General features: G+C 37.7%; 1 protein-coding gene across 1 annotated transcript; it reads right to left on the minus strand.

Moving 5' to 3' along the window:
• Positions 1-6161: 6161 nt before the first annotated feature.
• LOC122316259 lies at positions 6162-17712 on the minus strand. The gene is made up of 10 exons (XM_043132791.1): positions 17086-17712; positions 16574-16691; positions 16299-16384; positions 14980-15397; positions 14782-14882; positions 13863-13929; positions 8512-8739; positions 7746-8207; positions 6891-6963; positions 6162-6447 (listed from the first exon to the last, which is right to left on the minus strand). Exons 1-10 carry the CDS (start codon positions 17652-17654, stop codon positions 6203-6205), a joined length of 2367 nt encoding a protein of 788 aa, XP_042988725.1. The 5' UTR covers positions 17655-17712; the 3' UTR covers positions 6162-6202.
• Positions 17713-19232: the final 1520 nt, after the last annotated feature.

Raw genomic sequence — 19232 nt, forward strand, 5'->3', positions numbered from 1 at the left:
TTGAAAGATACTATTGCACCAGCGAGAGCATGAGAGGAGATCACTAGAACTGTTTATTTTTTAATTGTTTTCGGGATCGGCTTGTAGCTAGCTTCTACATACAAAAGGACGTTTGCATCCAACAATTTTGTACATATTACATATAAAAGGTTTACATCCAACAACGTACACTTGTAGTTATTACGTACAAACGAGCTTAACGTTCAAGTCTCCACCGTTATATAATAGTACTATATGTTGACTATATGTGATCATGCCTTGCATCGGTGATGGTGTGTGGCAAAAAGACTACATATATATAAAAAGTGAAAAACCTATAAAACCCCAAGAGTTATCTAATTTAATTATTTATGCTTGCTGCCTATGCCGCCCGGCCAAGAATTTCCACTTTACGTTCAGGCCAATATTCTACCTGTTTGGTAGTTAGTTTGCTCACTTTCATGATATACATATCCATCTTCTATTTTTGAAGAAGGATCAACTCTTGATCTCGTTGCTCATAAGCACGTCTAGACGTTTTCCGTCTATCTTCGAATTGGAGCCTCCTCTCCTCCATCTCATTTTAACACTTCCATGCACTAGGTCATCTAATGAGACCTCTCCACCCTTTCTTTCTTTCTTTCTTTTTTCAGCATTGCACCTTCCTGCCTGGGGGTCTCACTTAGTTGTCCAGAACATGATCACCCTGTCAGTTGTTTTCTATCTTCTTTTTTAATTAGTAGAGGGAGTGAATGTTTTTGAACCTCGACCTCTTCAATTGAAAAGACTCCATATGTTTCTGTCATTTTGGTGGATCTCTTTAAGTAGGATCCATAATGCTCCAAGACAAAGGCTGATTTTTGCAACTCGATCACGCTGCCTAATTATAATCTTGGCGGCCTTTTCAATCTATAAAGACAAAACAACATTAACATGGATCACATTTATTATCTTTCGGGTATGCTAAAAAAGTTGAAAGCTTTATTCTATATATACCTTGTCTTTGATGGTTAGCAACACTTGGATGCATGTGCAAAACTTGTACGCGTTCATGCACTTTTGAATAAAAAACCAACGATTGGTTAGATATATAGGGAACGTTAAGTTCGGTACTTGTCAACTTCTTGTAGTTGTGGAAGTACTCATAAATCCTATTCCGGCCAATAATTGGGACGTGGCTCTTTTGTCACTCTCTTGGAATGTGTCAAGACTGACATTGAGTCAAGGAAATTGATTTTTTGTCTACCTTTACACGGTGAAGTTCCCGCCCATTTGATTCTTCTTAATTACTGGTGGAACTCTTTTGCCTTTGGGGTTATCTGTTTTGAACAAGAGTATTGCTTGGATTAGTAGCATTTCCCCATGATTTCATTGTTAACCTAATGTCCAGCAGCCTAGCTAGCTCTTCCTAGAGAGTGACAAAGAATATTGGATATTTATGCATTTGAGAATCCATCCTTCAAAAAGAACGTTAAAAGAAAGATGTTATATGTAAAAAATTTAGATAAGATATGTCAAACTGGGCAGGCGTGATTGTGCTGGCGGCAGCAAGCATATATATATATATATATATATATATATATAATACATAAAAAAGTGGGCGGCAAGCATATGTTATTTATCAAAAACTGAGCAGACTTGCATATGTAGTACTGGATCACTAAACATCAAGATTAGAAAACAATAAAAACTATGAAGGTCATCAATACCTCGTTGACAATGGAGGTGTAATCTAAAATGTACAAGAAATAGAAAAGGGTACTACTATGAGATAAAGGTATATACTAGAAAACAAGTGGCACACGAGACAACTGAAATTAATAATTATAACAATAATAGAAATGTACTCATGGAGAATATTTTGAAACCTAAAATATATAATTGCACAACTAACATCAAACTCCCTAGTTCCAGCATTAATGATAAACGATACAGAATTAATAACTACATAAGCATCAAGAGCATAGCTGATATCAAAGGTTTTTTTTTATTGGTAAACAAGATTTTATTGATCATAAGAATAGGCAACAACTCAAGTATACGGGATACAAATAAGCTAAGCAATGCCTAAGTATGCTAGTTTAGTGATACAAGAAATTGACGAAAATTCATGCTATGAAAATTAATGAGAATCGACCGATGAATTAAAGTATCGAGAAAGGAAGTTTCTAATCTCATCCATTGACTGCTCTTGATCTACAAACCTTCTTCTCTCCCTCCAAATACACCATCATAAATATATTGATACAATCTGAGAGTTTTCCTGAATGCCTCTCCAAGAAAGTAGGAGGTCGATTACCCTTCTTGGCACACTCAAGCTAATCCCATACAAGCAAAGGCTTCATTTCACAACATTATGACAATCTCACAATGAAGTAGTAGATCGTCGATGGACTCTCCACTCTTTTTGCACATACAACACCAATCCATGATTATAATTTGGCAATTTCTTAAGTTGTCTAGAGTGAAGTTCTTCCCCAGAGAAGCAATCCACACAAAAAAATGTTGCCTTTGGGAGTGTCTTTCTCTCCCAAATACTCTTCAATTAGAACAATAGAAAGAACAGATTGTGAACTTCCTTTCTTAGAGGGGCACTGTAACATTCTGGTCCAGTACCAGGCCCGCTTTCTAAGTATTTTTGGGTTTATTGGTATGAAAAGCCCATTTGTGATTATGAATAAATTTTTGAAAGAGTCTACGAGTCTAAGATTTTATTTTTAGTGGATATCAAATTTTTATTGTACCTGCCATTTTAGTTAAAATCATTTAAAATTTTGGTTTGGATAGAATCTTGGTTTGGGCTGAGGAATTTATGGAATAAGTATATTTCTTTTAAGGATTAGTCGAGACCTAAAATTTGGAGAAAAAGCCCAAGCCCATGAGATCTTGTATCAGACTCCACATTCTACATGATTCACATCCGTTTGTCACTGCATGCACGGCTTCATCATGTATGCGTCCTTCGCATGCACGTCTCTCCTTCCTTCCTTTTCTAGGGTTTTATCAATTTTCTATATATATGTATACGTTACACAGTCCACAGAAACACCCCCGCAAATCATCCCCAACCTAAAGCTAGGGCTGCCGCTTTAGTTCTCTCATTCTTCTCTCGGTTTCTCACTGTCACCGCCGCACCACCATCAAGTAGCCATAACTCAGGCACTACGTAAAGCCACAACAGTCCTAGCGCTGCACCACTGTTTCATCCCTCATGGCCATCGTTCCCACAGGAAGGCCTGCCCAGACCTGACGCCTTAGCCAGCCGTGAGCCCACGTCGGAAAACACCACCCTCAACTTCACCGAAGGACATCTATTTTTGCAACTCAAAACAAAGCATTTCTTCTCGTGTGGTGCCACCAGCCATGACAAGGGAAGCCCAGCGACGCCGACGCCCCAACCGCTCTATGATCTGTCGCTGCCCAACCACCTTGTCGCTGCAGCATTGCTGCCCTCTCGATGAGTTTTCCGTCGCACGCGTATCTGAGTCTAGTGTTTAAGCTACCCTACAAACTAAGGTGGTGTTGCTCTTTACGTAAAGTTAGGGAAGATTAGATCTAAGATATTACGATTTTGTCCCTTTAGTTACGAGCCAAAGTTTGAAGGTGTATTTTTATGTCATGTTTTTAACCATGGGTCTGTTTACATATTAAGTGGGGTATGTTTCGATGGGCCTTTTATTAAAGGTGTTTTGATCTTACATTGGCTTAACTAGAGTTGAGTTTATTTTTATATTAAGGCGTTGGGTTTATTTTTATATTAAGGCCGGGTTTATTTCATAAGATTGTTTTAATGTTTTAAGTTATATTGGACTTGGGTTTTAAAATTAGTTTGGGTCAGGTTACAAGCTTTTATGGAAACTATTCTAGTGAATTCTATTAAGTGGATATTGATAAATTTAGAATGTAATGATACTTTTGGGTTAAGAGAAATTTAGGTGTTTGAGGAATTAAATAGGTGATTTGAGTATTTCAGGTGCGATTACAAGTTACGTGTTTAATTAGATATTTATTCAAGTTATATGATTTTTATAAGTGACGATTAATATTTGTTCGGTACTATTGTGGGAAAACTCTAAAAAGTTAAAAAATTCAAGTAAGCGGAGCTCTTATGCTAGACTTTGTATAAAATAAATGAAACAAGGTTAACTTTAAAAAATATGCATAATTTGTTATGAAATGAATTGTGAAACAACCTCAGCTATTTGTTTTGCATTACTCATAAAATTATGTATAAGAATGAAGTATTTTCTGGCATGACTGGTGTAGATATGAGCTATTTTGGTATTTTATTATGAACTATGCAAAAGAGAGCAAATATGAATTTTAATGCATAAATTATAGTTTTGTGATCTGATTCTGTTCTATTCTCAAGATGTTTGATACTCTGGTATGATATGATGTGATTGCTAATAACCTATGGCATGACATTCTGTTTCTGTTTCTATTCTATTCTGACCTTACCACGGGTCTAAAATTGTGGCCTCTATTTAGGTTGGTACCAAGATTTCTGTTTCCAGTGCATCCACTTTAGAAGCAAAGTAGTTTTCTGCGTAGTCTTTCCTATGTGCAAACTCGAAGCTTCGAAAATAAATGAGAGAAAGATTCACATTCTGTTTCTACTCAATTAGCTACCGGGGTTTATACAACCCTACCACGGGAGTTAAACATGGTCTCTGTTCTGATGTGATATGATAAGATGAAAATGCTTAGTTATGCTATGCCAAAAAAACTTTGAATAAGAATATTTTCTGAAACTTTCGCTCTGATATTTTTTATAACATGTTTTGATTCTACATTCTAAAAGTACAAATATTTTGTTCCGCATTCTAAACTCTGTAAATGCTCATATTTGCACACTAAAATATGTTCTTTACTTACTGAATTGTTGATAACCCACCTTAATTTTCACAATACTTTTCAAATAATTTCAACTGGAAAGCAAGAATAGGCAGTATTAGATAGGTTGATGATTGTAGAGAAATAAATGCCCACGGGTACAAGTACTTATTTGATAGTCATAGTTTGTAAATTTTTTTTATTTTCGGTTATTTGGATACGTTGAGTTAAGGATATTTTCGAGTCTTTTGAGAGTTTCTAATTTATTTTTTGAGAATTCCTTTGTTGTCCCTATGAAGAAATATGAATATTTGGATTGAGCAAATAAATTAATATTTTATAGAGTTTTCCAGAGTTTTGATATTGGAGTTGATATTAAGTAATAAAAACTAATTTTCCAGACCTCCGGGACGAAGGCGTTACAGGCACAAAAATATCTTGACTTAGATTTCCCAACAAACGAGTGGAGTACATTAGGTCATAGAACTCTTGTGCATCTATGAGAAATGTAACATTCTATTGTGAAGTACCATTAGATAAGATTAAAAGGTCTGCAATTGAAGTTTCTTTCATTCTTTCTATACCATAAACTCGTGGATAAGCTTTCTTTAGTATCCTATCTCTACATCATGCCAAAATCTAATTTTGGATCCATCAACCACCTTAGATCGGATATTTCTTGGATATATGTCTCAATCTCTCTTATTACATGATTCCATAGCCCCACTCTATAAGGCCCACTCACCTCATTCAAACACCATCCTCCCCATGGTTCACCATGCTTCAATTAGATAACGCCACAAGCCTCTCATTCATTGTGGTATCTTCATAGATATTTTCCGCGTTATCAAGCCCCCATTCATTGTGGTATGTTCATAGATATTTTCCAAGTGAGGATTTGTTGAAAGACTGCAAGTTCTAAATACCCAATTATCTTTCTTGAATAGAAGAACAAATTGTAGCTCATTTCACTAAGGGAAATTTATACTCGTTTTTTTTTAAAAGAATACCTAATGATATAACAAGTTGCAAAGATTATGTTTAAGATATTTAGCTCATATTATGATTATATGTAATTAGTTGCTTTCTTTCTGTCAATTTTTTGGTCAAAACTTAATATTATTATTTTAGGAGTGGCATTTTTTCCCGGTAGTGGATGAATAAACGCTATCCCCTTCTGCATAAACAAATTTGTAGAGTTTGAAATCTTGTAACCTATCCTTGGAAAATTCTACCACTAGTAACAAATAATGGAGGGATGTCGACAGACTACCCATCGTCCAGTACCGGGCTAGGAGATTGGTTACATCCAATTATCAAAGCAAAAATGGAAATAAGGCTGTACATAACATCTCTGAAAAATATAGATATATGAATAATTACGTTCTCATTCAACCCAATTGATGTCAAGCTGTTTTAGCTTCGTGAGCCACTTCTGTGTATCTTGAGAAATATGAGGTTTAGATCGAGTCTTATTTTCACTCTCTACATCAGTTGATGTTACATGGTCAATTTTCTTATCTTTGGTAGGGTTCCCCCGTCTATTGGGGTGCCTCACCTTGAGCGAGAGAAGACGTGAAACTTCATGAAGTCCCCCCCATTTTTCCAATGCACGAGCAATATCATAACGACCTGTAAAATTTTCACATAGATTTAATTGAAATTGGACTAATAATTCAAAACATTGACTTCACATAATGAAACTAGTACACTCCTGATATGCAACAAGGACAAAGAAAACATGTATCCCAACCATTGCGCCATTGCCAGTCCTACATGCAGATTATGGAGTCTGAAACAACTTTAAAAACTGAGGCTGGCCATTAATCAGAACACTGCAAATTGGTTTAGGTAGTCATGATGTGGTGTAGGGCATGCAGCTAAGGTAGGAAGTGAGGATTCTTGTGATTAACTCATGCAAGACAACAAATTACTATTTTCAATTCGCTATTTTTTATTCCATCCCTCCAATATTCCAGAGGATGTCTATGTAGTCCATTCAAGTTATAAAACATAATTTACGTAGACTGTACTTCCTGTTGCCTTCTGAAACATGGGAGATTATTTTCACCTACCTGCACGCTCAAATGTTTTTCTACTGGGCATAAACGATGGGTCCATACCCCAGCTGCGTTGAAATCGATTTATCTGCAATCAAAAAGGAAAAAGAAAAGAAAAAGTAAGAGAAGCACCTCAATTTTCGCCAGGTACTTGACATACTTTTCTCAGATTATGTAAACTACCAATTACAATAATAGGATCACACGTTTTTTTTTTCACATTAATGGTTAGTTCAAGTCAAAATAACAAATACTTATTTGATTTTTAGTGCTGAGCTTGGCATTCAGTGGTTTCCAATAGCCAAACCAACAAATAATAAGAAGTCTGGCACTGGACTGGACTTTTTCTGGTGACTAAAGAACTTCGAAATTTGAATTGAGGCATTATCTGAGCCACAAAAGATGCTCTTTGACTAATAGAAACATAAACACATTACATTATGTCCTTGTTGATTGAGAATCTAGTGAGGCATTCTTGTCTGCCAACCTAAAAGGCACATCAGAGCTACCTAGAATGGATGAGAAGCAGCTTAACGGTTGAGAGAGAGAGAGAGAGGAAAGTCAGTTAGATGGGCAAGTGTTTGAGAAGGAAAGGAAGAAATTAGGGTTTTAAATTGTGGGTGTCTGTCGGCTTACATTTGGTCAAACCCCACCACTATTTCTAAATCATGGATCCAAAACGAACATGCTGACCATTGAAACTAAACAATGATGGTCGGTTTCAGTTGGTCTATCATTGAGCTCTGTCTGCTAACAAACATTCACTATGCTCAGGTCTTAGTCTCAACATGGATGAAAACAAGACTAATAGCAAGATGATGGAGACCTAAGTGACCTGCCAGTAGACGAAGTTTAAATTTTACATTCTACCTCTTCCTGCAAATTTTCAAGCTTGTCCCAGTATCCCTTTGGTTTGCGGTGTTTGTATGCAAGAGTGAGATTCATTAGCGAGGCGATTCTTCTAAATCCACCCATACGTGTGATTGCCTTCTCAATATCTACTCTTCCATGCAAACGAAGTTGCTTTCTCATGGGCATAAATCCTTCCTGCCCATGTTCTGAAATAAATTTGAGGAGCTCAGCTTTAAGAACTTCAACGTCTCTTTGCAGGCCTGGGACCCTAGGCCTCTGACATGAACTTTGAACAATCAAATCAGAGACCTGCTTGGTCATTATATCACTAAAATCATGAACCATATCAATGCTAGGTGAAGCAATTTGGTCCTCGGAATATCTAGTTTGGTCACAGGCTTCAGGCGAGTGAGTCATTTCCCTTCTTTCAACATAGTCTCGAATTGCACACAAGTTTGATGGAAGATCTTCATATATAACCTAGAAAATCACAATGGTTATATATCAATAAATTTTTCGAAGCACTTGGTGAAATGTAATAGACCAAATTTAAACATACTGATTTTCAAACTGACATATAGGGTGGACTAAATTTACCTAATATACGGTTCACATCTCTTCAGTAAGAGAAACTGATTCAAGACTTTACGAACTCACTCAGAATTAAATCCTTTAACTTTTCAGCCAAAATTGGTATTTACACAAAATACAGCTTTTTTTATTAACAAAGATATTTGAAAAAACCAAAAGAGAGTTTACTCTCAAAAGGATGAGAGATACAAACCTCCTCCATGATAGCTTCAGAAAGAAAGGTATCCTTGCGCATTTTTGACTCCACAGTGTACTTCAACAACGTGTGATGATTTCCTAGTTGCTCAAAAAGCCATTTACCTTGGAATGAGTCGAAGTCCCCTTCAACTTGTTCAAAACTAATTTCATGTTCAAGATGTTCGCACAGGTCTAGCACAACACGTGCATGAAGTACCATATAAAGTAGACCCTTACATCCTTCCTGAACAACCAATAATAGGAAAGGTATGAGACGGCATTGTAAAAATAAAGTACACCCTACAAATATGTGTATGTGCATGATGTTTAGTTGAAAAGTAATAGGAACAGTAACTCTTACGGTAAACCGTAATCTTAATATAGTATCAAAGCATCGATCCTAGGGTTCTTCTTGCTTAATTTTCTTCTTCTCATTCCTCCATTCTTTGTTTTCTTGTGTTTTTGTCCTCTTCTTCTTTGGCCCAAAGCTTCAAGCATAATTTGGCTTGAAGGTTGATCCCTTCTTGTTGATTTCACATATCCAATTGCAGAAGGTTTCTTGGCAGCCAAGGTCTCTAATGGCATGATTGTTTGTCTTCTCATCTTGGTGATTCACTTATCTCACCTGGGATTCGATTAAGGGGTAATTTAGGAGTTTTATTAATCACGTGTATTAGTTTGTTTTGTTTTCTATCTTTTTCTTTAAAAAAAACAAAAGAAAAAGAAAAGAAATTGCAGGTCTCTTTTATGGCCCTAAAAAGTGTTAAAAGGATTAAAGAGTATCAAGGGCCCAGTTCCATATCCAATTAGAGTAACCCAAAACGAATCAGAAAAATGAGGATTTCTTTTTGAAAATTATTTGTATCTTTATTTAGTGTAGGATTATCTATTTACTGAGTATTTGACTTGTTTTCTTTTCGTATTTTAATTACCCAACTACAGTTGAGGAAAATATGTATCCTATCCCTAAAGGAGATCGGGTGTTATTGTCACATTAATATGCTATTAGGCGTTTTTGTTGATGGTATTGTTCCAATATGGTCCACACCATTGTGTCATTGGTGTAGCTTCACAGACTGATAATTGAAATAACTACAACGATTGTTGTGATTGTTACGAATGCATGGGGCTTGTAGAAAACCTAGTATTTATTGGTTGTGTAAGCAAGATATGACATGTAAACCAAGATAAAGTTCTGGTATGATGTATCATTGGTTGCCTTCCTCAACCTGTTCAATATGGCAAGGATAAGGATGCACCGGTGGCAAACAACTTATGACTTTCAAATAACTCTCCGAAAAGAGAAGTGGAGTTTGTTTGAGCAGCACAAGCTTGGGAGGTAGATTTCTTTAGCTCCCATGCTTGGTTGTATTCTCATAGCATAAGATAAGGAAGAGAAGACAAGTTGTGCCAAAGCATGTCAATGAGAGAATGTTTGAAGTGAAATGTCTTTTTATAATGCACTAGTTCTTTTTCTAGGTAAAATAATCCATAATGCAGAAGTCTCCAATGAAAAATTATTTTTCCGCGGAAGAGTATCTGGAAGACAGGCTCCTTGCAAAGCATCTTTCTTTGTTTAGACAGTGGCACTCAGGAAGATCCTTACTGTACAAGAGGAAGGGAGAATCTGGAGATCTGTTTTTACTCCATTGTGAGGTAGCTACCACATTGTGGCAAACTGTAATCAGACTTTCAGGGTTGAGTTGGGTGATTCCTAGAGAGGTGTTAGATCTGTTAGCATGCCAAAGAGACAGTTTGGTAGTTACCACTGTGAGACCCTGTGGAAAGAAATTACCAAGATTTCTTTGTTTGATGTAGTGCACATGGAGGGAAAGAAATGACCGAAACCCCGAACCTCAAGGACCAGCAAAGACATGAAGATTTTTTTTCTTCCAAGCACTTTTCCATTGGATGGTAGCCAACCTATGTCTTTCTAGCTTTAGCCTACAATATTTTCTTGCTCTCCTCTCTCTCACCAGGTATATGATGTATCTGATGTATAGTCCACGTGTAGTTCAATTATATCTTCCTCTCTTTTTTTCGTGAATATTATAAAGAATAGGAGGTTTGGGATACTCTCTAGTAGGATATTAGCTTCATAGGACAATAAGTTCTCACCCTGTGAAGTGGGCTATTGGATAGTTGGAGCATGCTCTCAAGAATGTGATTTGTATGGTAAGTGGCACATATATATTTTTTATGCTTTAGATGAGAAAGCTGTCACAGAAACCCTTGATGCTGGTCATCATGACTTGTTTGGCAAGGTGATTGTTCTTAAAAAAATGTCAACTGGGACTACAACTAGGAGTGTGCCTTTGAGGACGAAACTATACAATGTTTCCATTAAGATGTGGAAGGATTGAGCCATGTGGGTAGCATATTAGGTAACCCACTCCATGGTGGTATGAGAACTAGCAAGAGGCAGCAGGCTTTTGTTAAGCAAGTAGGCCTTTGTTTTGTTGTGCATGTGTGCCTTTGAGGACGAAACTATACAATGTTTCCATTAAGATGTGGAAGGATTGAGCCATGTGGGTAGCATATTAGGTAACCCACTCCATGGTGGTATGAGAACTAGCAAGAGGCAGCAGGCTTTTGTTAAGCAAGTAGGCCTTTGTTTTGTTGTGCATGTGTGTGTTTATTTGTTCAAGACATCCTGTATTCTTGGGTTGTGAGAGTGTAATTTGTTTTGGTGCTCTCTTATAGAGAGGGTTGTTTCTATCTTTGTTGTGGGTGACATGTTGGATATGGGACTGGTGACCCCAAAATGCATGGACTATGTTATCTATTTCTGGGTTTTGAAATGATTGCTATAGATTTTAATGGACTAAGCCTCCATGACTTTGTTACGCTTCGGAAGGAAGCAGAACAGAAGGAAGGTTCTGTGGTGGAGAAGCCGGGTTAGAAGCCACAGTAGGAAGAAGAGCTAAATGCAGAAATGGAAGAAGGAAGAAGATGGTAGTTAATTTCGTTAAGTGAGTTTCTGGCTTTGGTGATAGCAGTGAAGAAGTGGAGGCCTTACTTGCTTGGAGGTTATTTCATAGTTAGAACTGACCATCACAGCTTAAAATACTTGTTGGAGCAGAAAGTTGGCACACCAGCTCAACAGAAATGGCTGTTAAAGTTGCTGGGATATGAGTTTTGTATTGAGTATAAAAAAGGGGTAGAGAACAAGGTGGCAGATGCCTTGTCCATAAGAGAAAAAATTGAAAACCCTGCAATCTTATCTGCTATTACTGTGCCAAATCCTGCTTGGTTGGAAGAGATTAAGAAGGCTTACAAAGATGACCAGGTAGCTCAACATCAGGTGGCTGTATTGCAAGAAGATCCTTCAGCCAGTTCAACTTTTTCTCTCAGACATGTCGTTCTGTTTAAAAACGGGAAGATCTACATTATTGCAGGTCACTCAGGTTTCCACCAGTCCTTGCATAGAACTAGATCAGATTTTTACTGGCCTGGATTGAAAGCTGAAGTCAAGAGATTTATCAGGGAATGTGAGATTTTCCAGAGAAATAAAGTTGAAAATGTGCATCCAGCTGGGTTACTACACCTTACCAATTCCTCAACAAGTGTGGACAGATATTTCAATGGACTTTGTGGAGGGGCTACCTGTGCCAAAAGGCTATTCTGTAGTCATGGTGGTGATTGATAGGCTGTCTAAGTATGCTCACTTCTTGGCCCTAAAGCATTCTTTCACAGCAGCTAAGGTAGCTTCTTTGTTTCTGAACAATATTTTCAGGTTGCATGGTATGCCTAGGAGTATTGTGTCAGATAGAGGTTCGACTTTCACCAGCTCTTTTTGGAGGGAGTTCTTCAAGCTACAAAGTGTGAATTTGTCTTACTCTTCAACTTACCATCCTCAAAGTTTGGAACACTTTCTGAGGTGTTTTTCAGGTGACAAACCAAGGTTGTGGTTTGAATGGTTACCCTTGGCTGAATGGTGGTATAATACCACCTTTCATTCCTCTACCAAACTCACACCATATGAAGCTGTTTATAGAGTTCCACCTACCAGATTACAAGCATATATTCCTGGGTTATCACCTAATCAAGCTGTTGAAGAGCTATTGAAGACCCGGGAGCAGATCTTAACTACCCTGAAGAACAACTTGATAGTTGCCAAGGAAAGAATGAAACTACTGTTTGATAAACAGCATACTGAGAGAGTATTTGCAGTGGGGGGATTGGGTTTATCTAAGGCTTCAGCCTTATCGGCAGAGCTCATTGGCAATGAGAAGAAATTTGAAGTTATCACCCAGATTTTTTGGTCCATTCCGGGTAATAGACAGAATTGAACAAATGGCATACAAGCTTGATCTTCCATCTCAGTCACAATTACATCCTGTGTGCCATGTTTCAAGTTTGAAAAAGAAGGGGGGCCAACATGTATCTCCACTCTCTACACTACCACCAATAGATGTCCATGGGGAGATCATTCCTGAGCCTCAAACAATTTTACAGTGTCGCAGCAGGAAAGTCAACAACAGAGCCCTGGTCGAAGTTTTAGTGCAATGGCAAGGGACTGATATTGTGGAAGCTACTTGGGAACCTTATTGGCGGCTTCGACAGAAGTTCCCTCAACTTGTGGCTAAGGTGCTTTGAGGGGGAGGGGTATGATATGTATCGGAAGGAAGCTGTTCAGAAGGAAGGTTCTATGCCAATCTGTGGTGGAGAAGCTGGTTTAGAAGCCATAGAAAGTTGGGTTAGAAGCCATAGCAGGAAGAAGAGTTAAATATAGAAATGGAAGAAGGAAGAAGATGGTAGTTAATTTCGTTAAGTGATGTAGAGATGCAACATTGTGTTGTATAAATAGAACATTGTCATTTTGATTAGTCTTGTGAATGTAAAGTGATATAAATAGAACATTGTCGTTTTCAGTATTAAATCCTGATATGAAACCCTGTCGTGTAAGAATGGAAAGAATGAATAAAAAGCGAGTGGAAAGGAGGGAAGCATTACAGAAGGATTTACACAATTCAATTCTCTCTCTCTCTCTCTCTCTCTCTTCTCTGTTCTTGGAGAGTGACAATCTCGAACTTGGTCATTGAAGGGCTCATTACAGACTTCTTGTATTAGTTTCTAATTCTAACTAGGTATTTATCCTGCATATACCCTGTGCATTTGAGCTATTCCTACCATTATTATCAATAAGATTTATAATTAACTATTAAAAAGATATATTTCTGGGTTTTTTAACAATTAGCTTACCGAAAACCAGACACATCAATATGTCCCCAGGTACAATCAATAAATTTTCATATGTTCACAAAAAAACGAATTGAAGTTAACTACGTCTATGTGCAAGTAAATAAACACTTTTCACAAGAGCTACTTGTCTCATATTGCAATTAATTAGTATCCTGCTTGTACCTGAAGAATGCGGACCTTGTTGTTTTCTCGTGACAATATCTTGCTGATTGCTAAATTGGGAACTATTCTGCAAATAATAATTTAAATAAGGAAAAACTAAGAACAAATCATTTAATGTAAAACCCATCTCTAACAGCAGCTTGTAGGACCACCATTACCTCCCTCTCAAAGACAACTATGCAGCAATGAATATCTCAACGATTACATATTTCATGGAGAACTATTCCAGCTTAAAAAAATTTAAATGCTAAATGGACCTTAGATTAATGAACAAGGTTCCCTTTGAATGCTCCATGAAAGGCATGATGGTAGGGCATCCCATATGAGTCCACTCTCGTGGTTTTTTTGGCAACCTCTCGAGCATGCCAATAAATCTACTACAGGCAGGCATAACCAGCTGCATCATTTTGATAAATGAGAACTCATTTTTCGGTGCCCAATGTGATGGAAAATGTTGGACATGGACTGCTAAGTGTGGCATGCAAAAGTCAGTAACACACCCTCTAATGGTGAAAATATTCAGCATGCCACAGGTCAGGATGTCTTGTGCCTTGTTGAGCACGCGGCATCCCTTTTTTCCCCATTTCACCTTATCTTGGTGTCAAAGATTCAGGGATGTGCCTTTGTCAAATGTGCATACCAGTAGGAGCACTTAATTTGGCTCTGCATCAAAGGAAATTTGGGTTTATTTGTTCTGATCTAGTTTTGAGTATGACCGCATATTTATACATATTTAAGGCACGTAGAACACATCCTAACAGTTTTTCCATTCTTATTTGATAAACACAATCCGGAGATTGAAATTCTGAAAGAATCGATATAGGATTTACACAAGGAAGCAGCAGTATCTTATGGACTTCCAGTAATGGAATATCTACATTTAGAGAACGTCCACAAACCAAAAGCATGAGTGACTTACTCGGGAAGACTTTCATAAGCAGTTAAAATGCTCCATACTTCATGAACAGAAGCTTTTACTGTGATGCTAGCAACAACACAACGATGAACGCCTCCATTTTCCTTCAGACCAAAATCATAGTATCAGATACTTCTAAAACAGGTATGCTCTCCTGGCAAAGGAAGGCCAGGAAAAAATAGTCTAGGGTCAATCATTTACCAATAGACCGTCAAATCTACGAAGATGAACTTCATCCACCAAGCAAGGTCTATCAAGTCTGCAAACTTTTCCAAAGACACCCCAGTTACTGTTCGGTTCACTAGAAGTTGGAGGCAAGGGACCAACATTAGAGCCAGCAAATCTCTCTTTAAACTCTCCAAGTGACAATTTATCCATTTCACACAATGTACCATCCGAGTTCTTGTGGATTGAACTAACAACACACATAGATGTTTGTGCAGAGGCATTCCCACTGAGTGTGACATTCTTCATCCCTTCAACGTTCCTTTCAGCTCTACAAGCCAATGCTTGAAGATTTACAGGCAGATCTGATCTGATGATTCGCTCCAAGAAAATGGCAGGAAAACTGAATCTTGGTATCACATTAACTTCATAAGATAAAGTTGTTGATGATGAACTGCAATATACATGAAAAGGAGAAGTTAGAAAAGTAAAAACATGATTTCAGTGGCAGTAGTTGCACAGGTATTTGCAAGAATAGTGAATTGATGAGTGGATGGAAAAGAGATGGCGATAGCATATGAGAATAATAATTGAACAAGAACAATGAATCGCCTTGAATTCATCTAAAATAATACGCTATTGGATTTTACTCAACATATCAACTGTGGATTTTTAAGGTTAAAAAACTTCACAACAGTTTTTTGACACACATTGGGTATTTTTTCATAATAAAAACAATCTGATAATGGATTTGATATCCTCTGCTAATAAACACTGATAGGAATCTAGCTGTCAAGGTCTTCAAATTTAAGACAAATTTGTTCAGGTCTTCCAGATGTGTAAGGGAGAGAACCTATTCAAGTTCAAAGCAGGCATGGCTCAGCCTTTCTGAATTTCAGCCTGTATAAGTTCAGCTTTGTCCAAAGAACCACTGATTTTTTGTATACGATGGGACAAAAAATGCACAATGAGAGTTCAGAAGATAAAATGCTTTATGAAAAATAAAGAACTAGCATTGCTGATTCATACCATGATGCACTGACTATTTTGTATTTTCAGTGTACTCGTTCTTAACAACTTCACTTTAGGCTTTTCAACCATCCTTGAAAAAGGAGGGAAAGCACCATCTAGCTCGACCATACAACCATCCTGATAATTTACTGAGCTTTGGTGAAGGGATACCATGACTGGCTTAAGGTGAAATCAAGAAGTTAACTTTGACCCCAGTAGAAGGGCATAATCCTTGGATAAGTTGACTGATATTTTGATTTAAGCATCTCCAGAATCAAAACATGTAAATGCTAGATTCTTTTATAAACATGTCGGTTTTCCATCCAAAAATATGTGAATTGTACCTCAGTCCAGATTTTAATGACCATTTGCCTTCAAACTTCTTGAAATCTCCATCAACCATGGAAAAGTGGAGTTCACGGTCATTAGCCTGAACCATTGAAACTTTCTTAGAGGTACTATGTATGCAGGAAATATATAGGTGAGAACTGTGATCAAACACTAAAGGATAAAATAACAGTTATAGAAGTATGCAAGAAGAAAAGAAGGTTGTTTCCGTTTCCTATTCAGGAGTTAGTCCCAATTGTAAGCACATAGAATTTGGCTTAAGCCTCTTTACATTGGGGAATTCTTGAAGATCCAAGACAACACGTGCTTCAATGTGCCAATATAGTGCCCTTTGCAAGCCTCTTTGCTCCAACCATATCCGGCCGGGATGTGGGCAAGGTATTCTCCCGCTAACAAATCAAACAACATGCAATCCGGTCAGATAAATTAATAATCATAAATTATAACACTAACCAACAAACAAATCAATTTCACGAGGAGCCACCAGATATTAGTCACATACATCTGGCGAAAGCCAGTAAGCAGGTTGCCTCATTCAATCCCGTAATCTAACTGACCAAAGGCTATATTATATTTACTACAATAATTCACTAAACAGTAACATATGACAAGCTGAGAAAAATTCATCTATATATGTGGAAACGTACTGAACTGGCCTAAGATACCAGCCCGAAGCACAGAGTAGATATAAAATTTGCCAGCCGGAAGGATTTAAGAAACCCCACAAATCAGATTATGATCACTTGAAAAAAAATATATATATTTGTTTTATTTATTTGTCACCTGCAAACAAGATTGGGGATGAAATCGGCGAGGCGCTCGTAATCGGTAAGAGCATTCCAGACCGATTCGATGTCGGCATTAACAGAAATGTAGGCCTTGATTCTCCGTTCCCTCCAAGATATCACTTCCACCTCGCAATGTACCTTTCTCTGTTCATTCTCATCTTCTACACCCTCGGTATGGGTATTACTAGTATGCAGAAGGTTCTTCCGGGAGTGGGTCCATTGGGTTCTGCCAAACGTGGAAGATATAGCTACCCACTTTCTGCAGCGCTGGGAAGGGTGAAGTTGAAATTCAAAAAGGCTCGGAAACCCGGGGCTTGCTTTCGACGTAACTTGGAGAGCATGAGCTCTAAGGTTGGAGCCTGAAAATTTGCAGGTGATCATGGAGGGAGACACAGAGTGAGTGTGGGTGTGGGCGTGGGTGTGGTTGTGGGTTTGTGTCTGTAAGTGGGTGAGTGGCAGAAACTGAGGCCGAGGGCAACTCAGACCGTTAATGGCGACCACAAGCTCTGTAGGTGGTGGTGTGGTGCGGCGATGCTGGCCAATCAATTCGAGAATTGAGGCCATTTTGGTAATTTCGGTTGAAAATGTGTGGTAGCCGTTACAGACTTCCCCTCGTGGGTGCCCCGGTTGTGAGTCTGGTGACCGACCCCGCCAAATAGGGGTGTAAGAAAAAAAGGGTAACCTGGTGGACCGGACCAAATTGGTGGGTCCGTACCATCAGTTTGGTCCGGTCCAGTATCAGTTTTATTTATTTTTTTAAAATCGGTCAAAATCGATTCGGTCCCTATATTTCTTTTTCTAAAATTGAATTGGACCAGACTGGACCGGTTTATAGATATTTTTTTATTTTTTTATTATACATAATATTTATATATAATATATAATTATATATAAAATAGTTTTATATTATATGATAAATTACTAATTAATATAATATTAAATTTTAAAATCTTATATCATTTTGTTTATTGTATTAATAGTTATACTAATATTATATAACTATATATTATAATATACTATAATATATCATCATATTATATATTATATTATATCATTATAGTCTATAATATAATTATAATATATATTATATATAATATATAATATAATACATTGAAATCAAAAAACCAGACTGAACCGGACCGGAAACAGGTAAAACCGAACTATCGATTTAGGAGGATGACTGGTACGTAATCGGTTTTGAAAAATGAAAAAACGGTGTATATCGGTTCGGTCCTAAATTTTATCTAAAACTTGACCGAATCAATTACACCCGTACCGCCCAAGGTCCCTTTTTTTTTTTTTTTGCCTACATATTGCTTTAATTACACAGTAACTTGAGGATTGAGTCTTCTTCCATGTTGAACCAAAACGGCTTGGCAAACAAGCAATTAGGTTGTGTTCGGGTCTGGTACAGATGTGTATATTTTTCCTGAGTTAATCTTAACACCAGTTGAACTGTTTTTCCCCCACCAACAAGCTTCTAACTCACCAAAACTACCATGTGCCCCCACCTGATGGTATTATGCATGATTTCCCTCTCTCCATTCTCTCCCCCGTAGACTCAAATGATTTCACTTCCATTCTCTCCCACGGAACCCTCTCTACCATGACGACTGCCCTTACCGCCACGATGACGGCCCCTCTCTCCGTTGTTGCAGGAGGAACTCGAGCTCCCCCTCTTCCTCACAATCCCCTCCCTCTTAATTGATTCTTTCACGGAAGCCACTCTCTTTGCCACTTTCCTCAATGCCAACCCTTAATTGTGAACCCTCCCAGTGCCACCAAGACTCTAGTATGTCTTTTTAAGCTTATTCTCTATACTTGATGATCTGAGATTGCGGGTTTAGTTTCACCATGATTTGGAAAGAATTGTGGTTTGATTGTTGGTTGATTTTGGTTTGATTAGGTTTTGATGGAGAGGAGATGGAGATGATCGACGAAGATGGGGGAGATTGGCGATGATGGGTGGTGGAGATTATGGGCGATGGAGATGCTTGGCGACAATGGCAGGAGAAGACGAAAGGACTGAGAACATGGAACATGAGGGGTCTGGGGTCATTTAAATGAATAATCTCATGTGATGCACTCCATTGGCTTAATGTGAAATAAGTGATGTATCAAAATTTAATTGAGAGTTGTTTA

Source organism: Carya illinoinensis, chromosome 7 (genome assembly GCF_018687715.1).
Source record: "Carya illinoinensis cultivar Pawnee chromosome 7, C.illinoinensisPawnee_v1, whole genome shotgun sequence".
Classification (NCBI taxonomy): domain Eukaryota; kingdom Viridiplantae; phylum Streptophyta; class Magnoliopsida; order Fagales; family Juglandaceae; genus Carya; species Carya illinoinensis.

Coding starts and splice junctions, on each gene's coding strand:
- LOC122316259 (XM_043132791.1), bottom strand. CDS start 17,654: ATGGCCTCAATTCTCGAATTGATTGGCCAGCATCGCCGCACCACACCA. Junction 6,964..7,745: donor TTGAAAATTTGCAGGAAGAG/GTAGAATGTAAA, acceptor TTTTGATTGCAG/ATAAATCGATTTCAACGCAG. Junction 6,448..6,890: donor AAAAACATTTGAGCGTGCAG/GTAGGTGAAAAT, acceptor AAAATTTTACAG/GTCGTTATGATATTGCTCGT.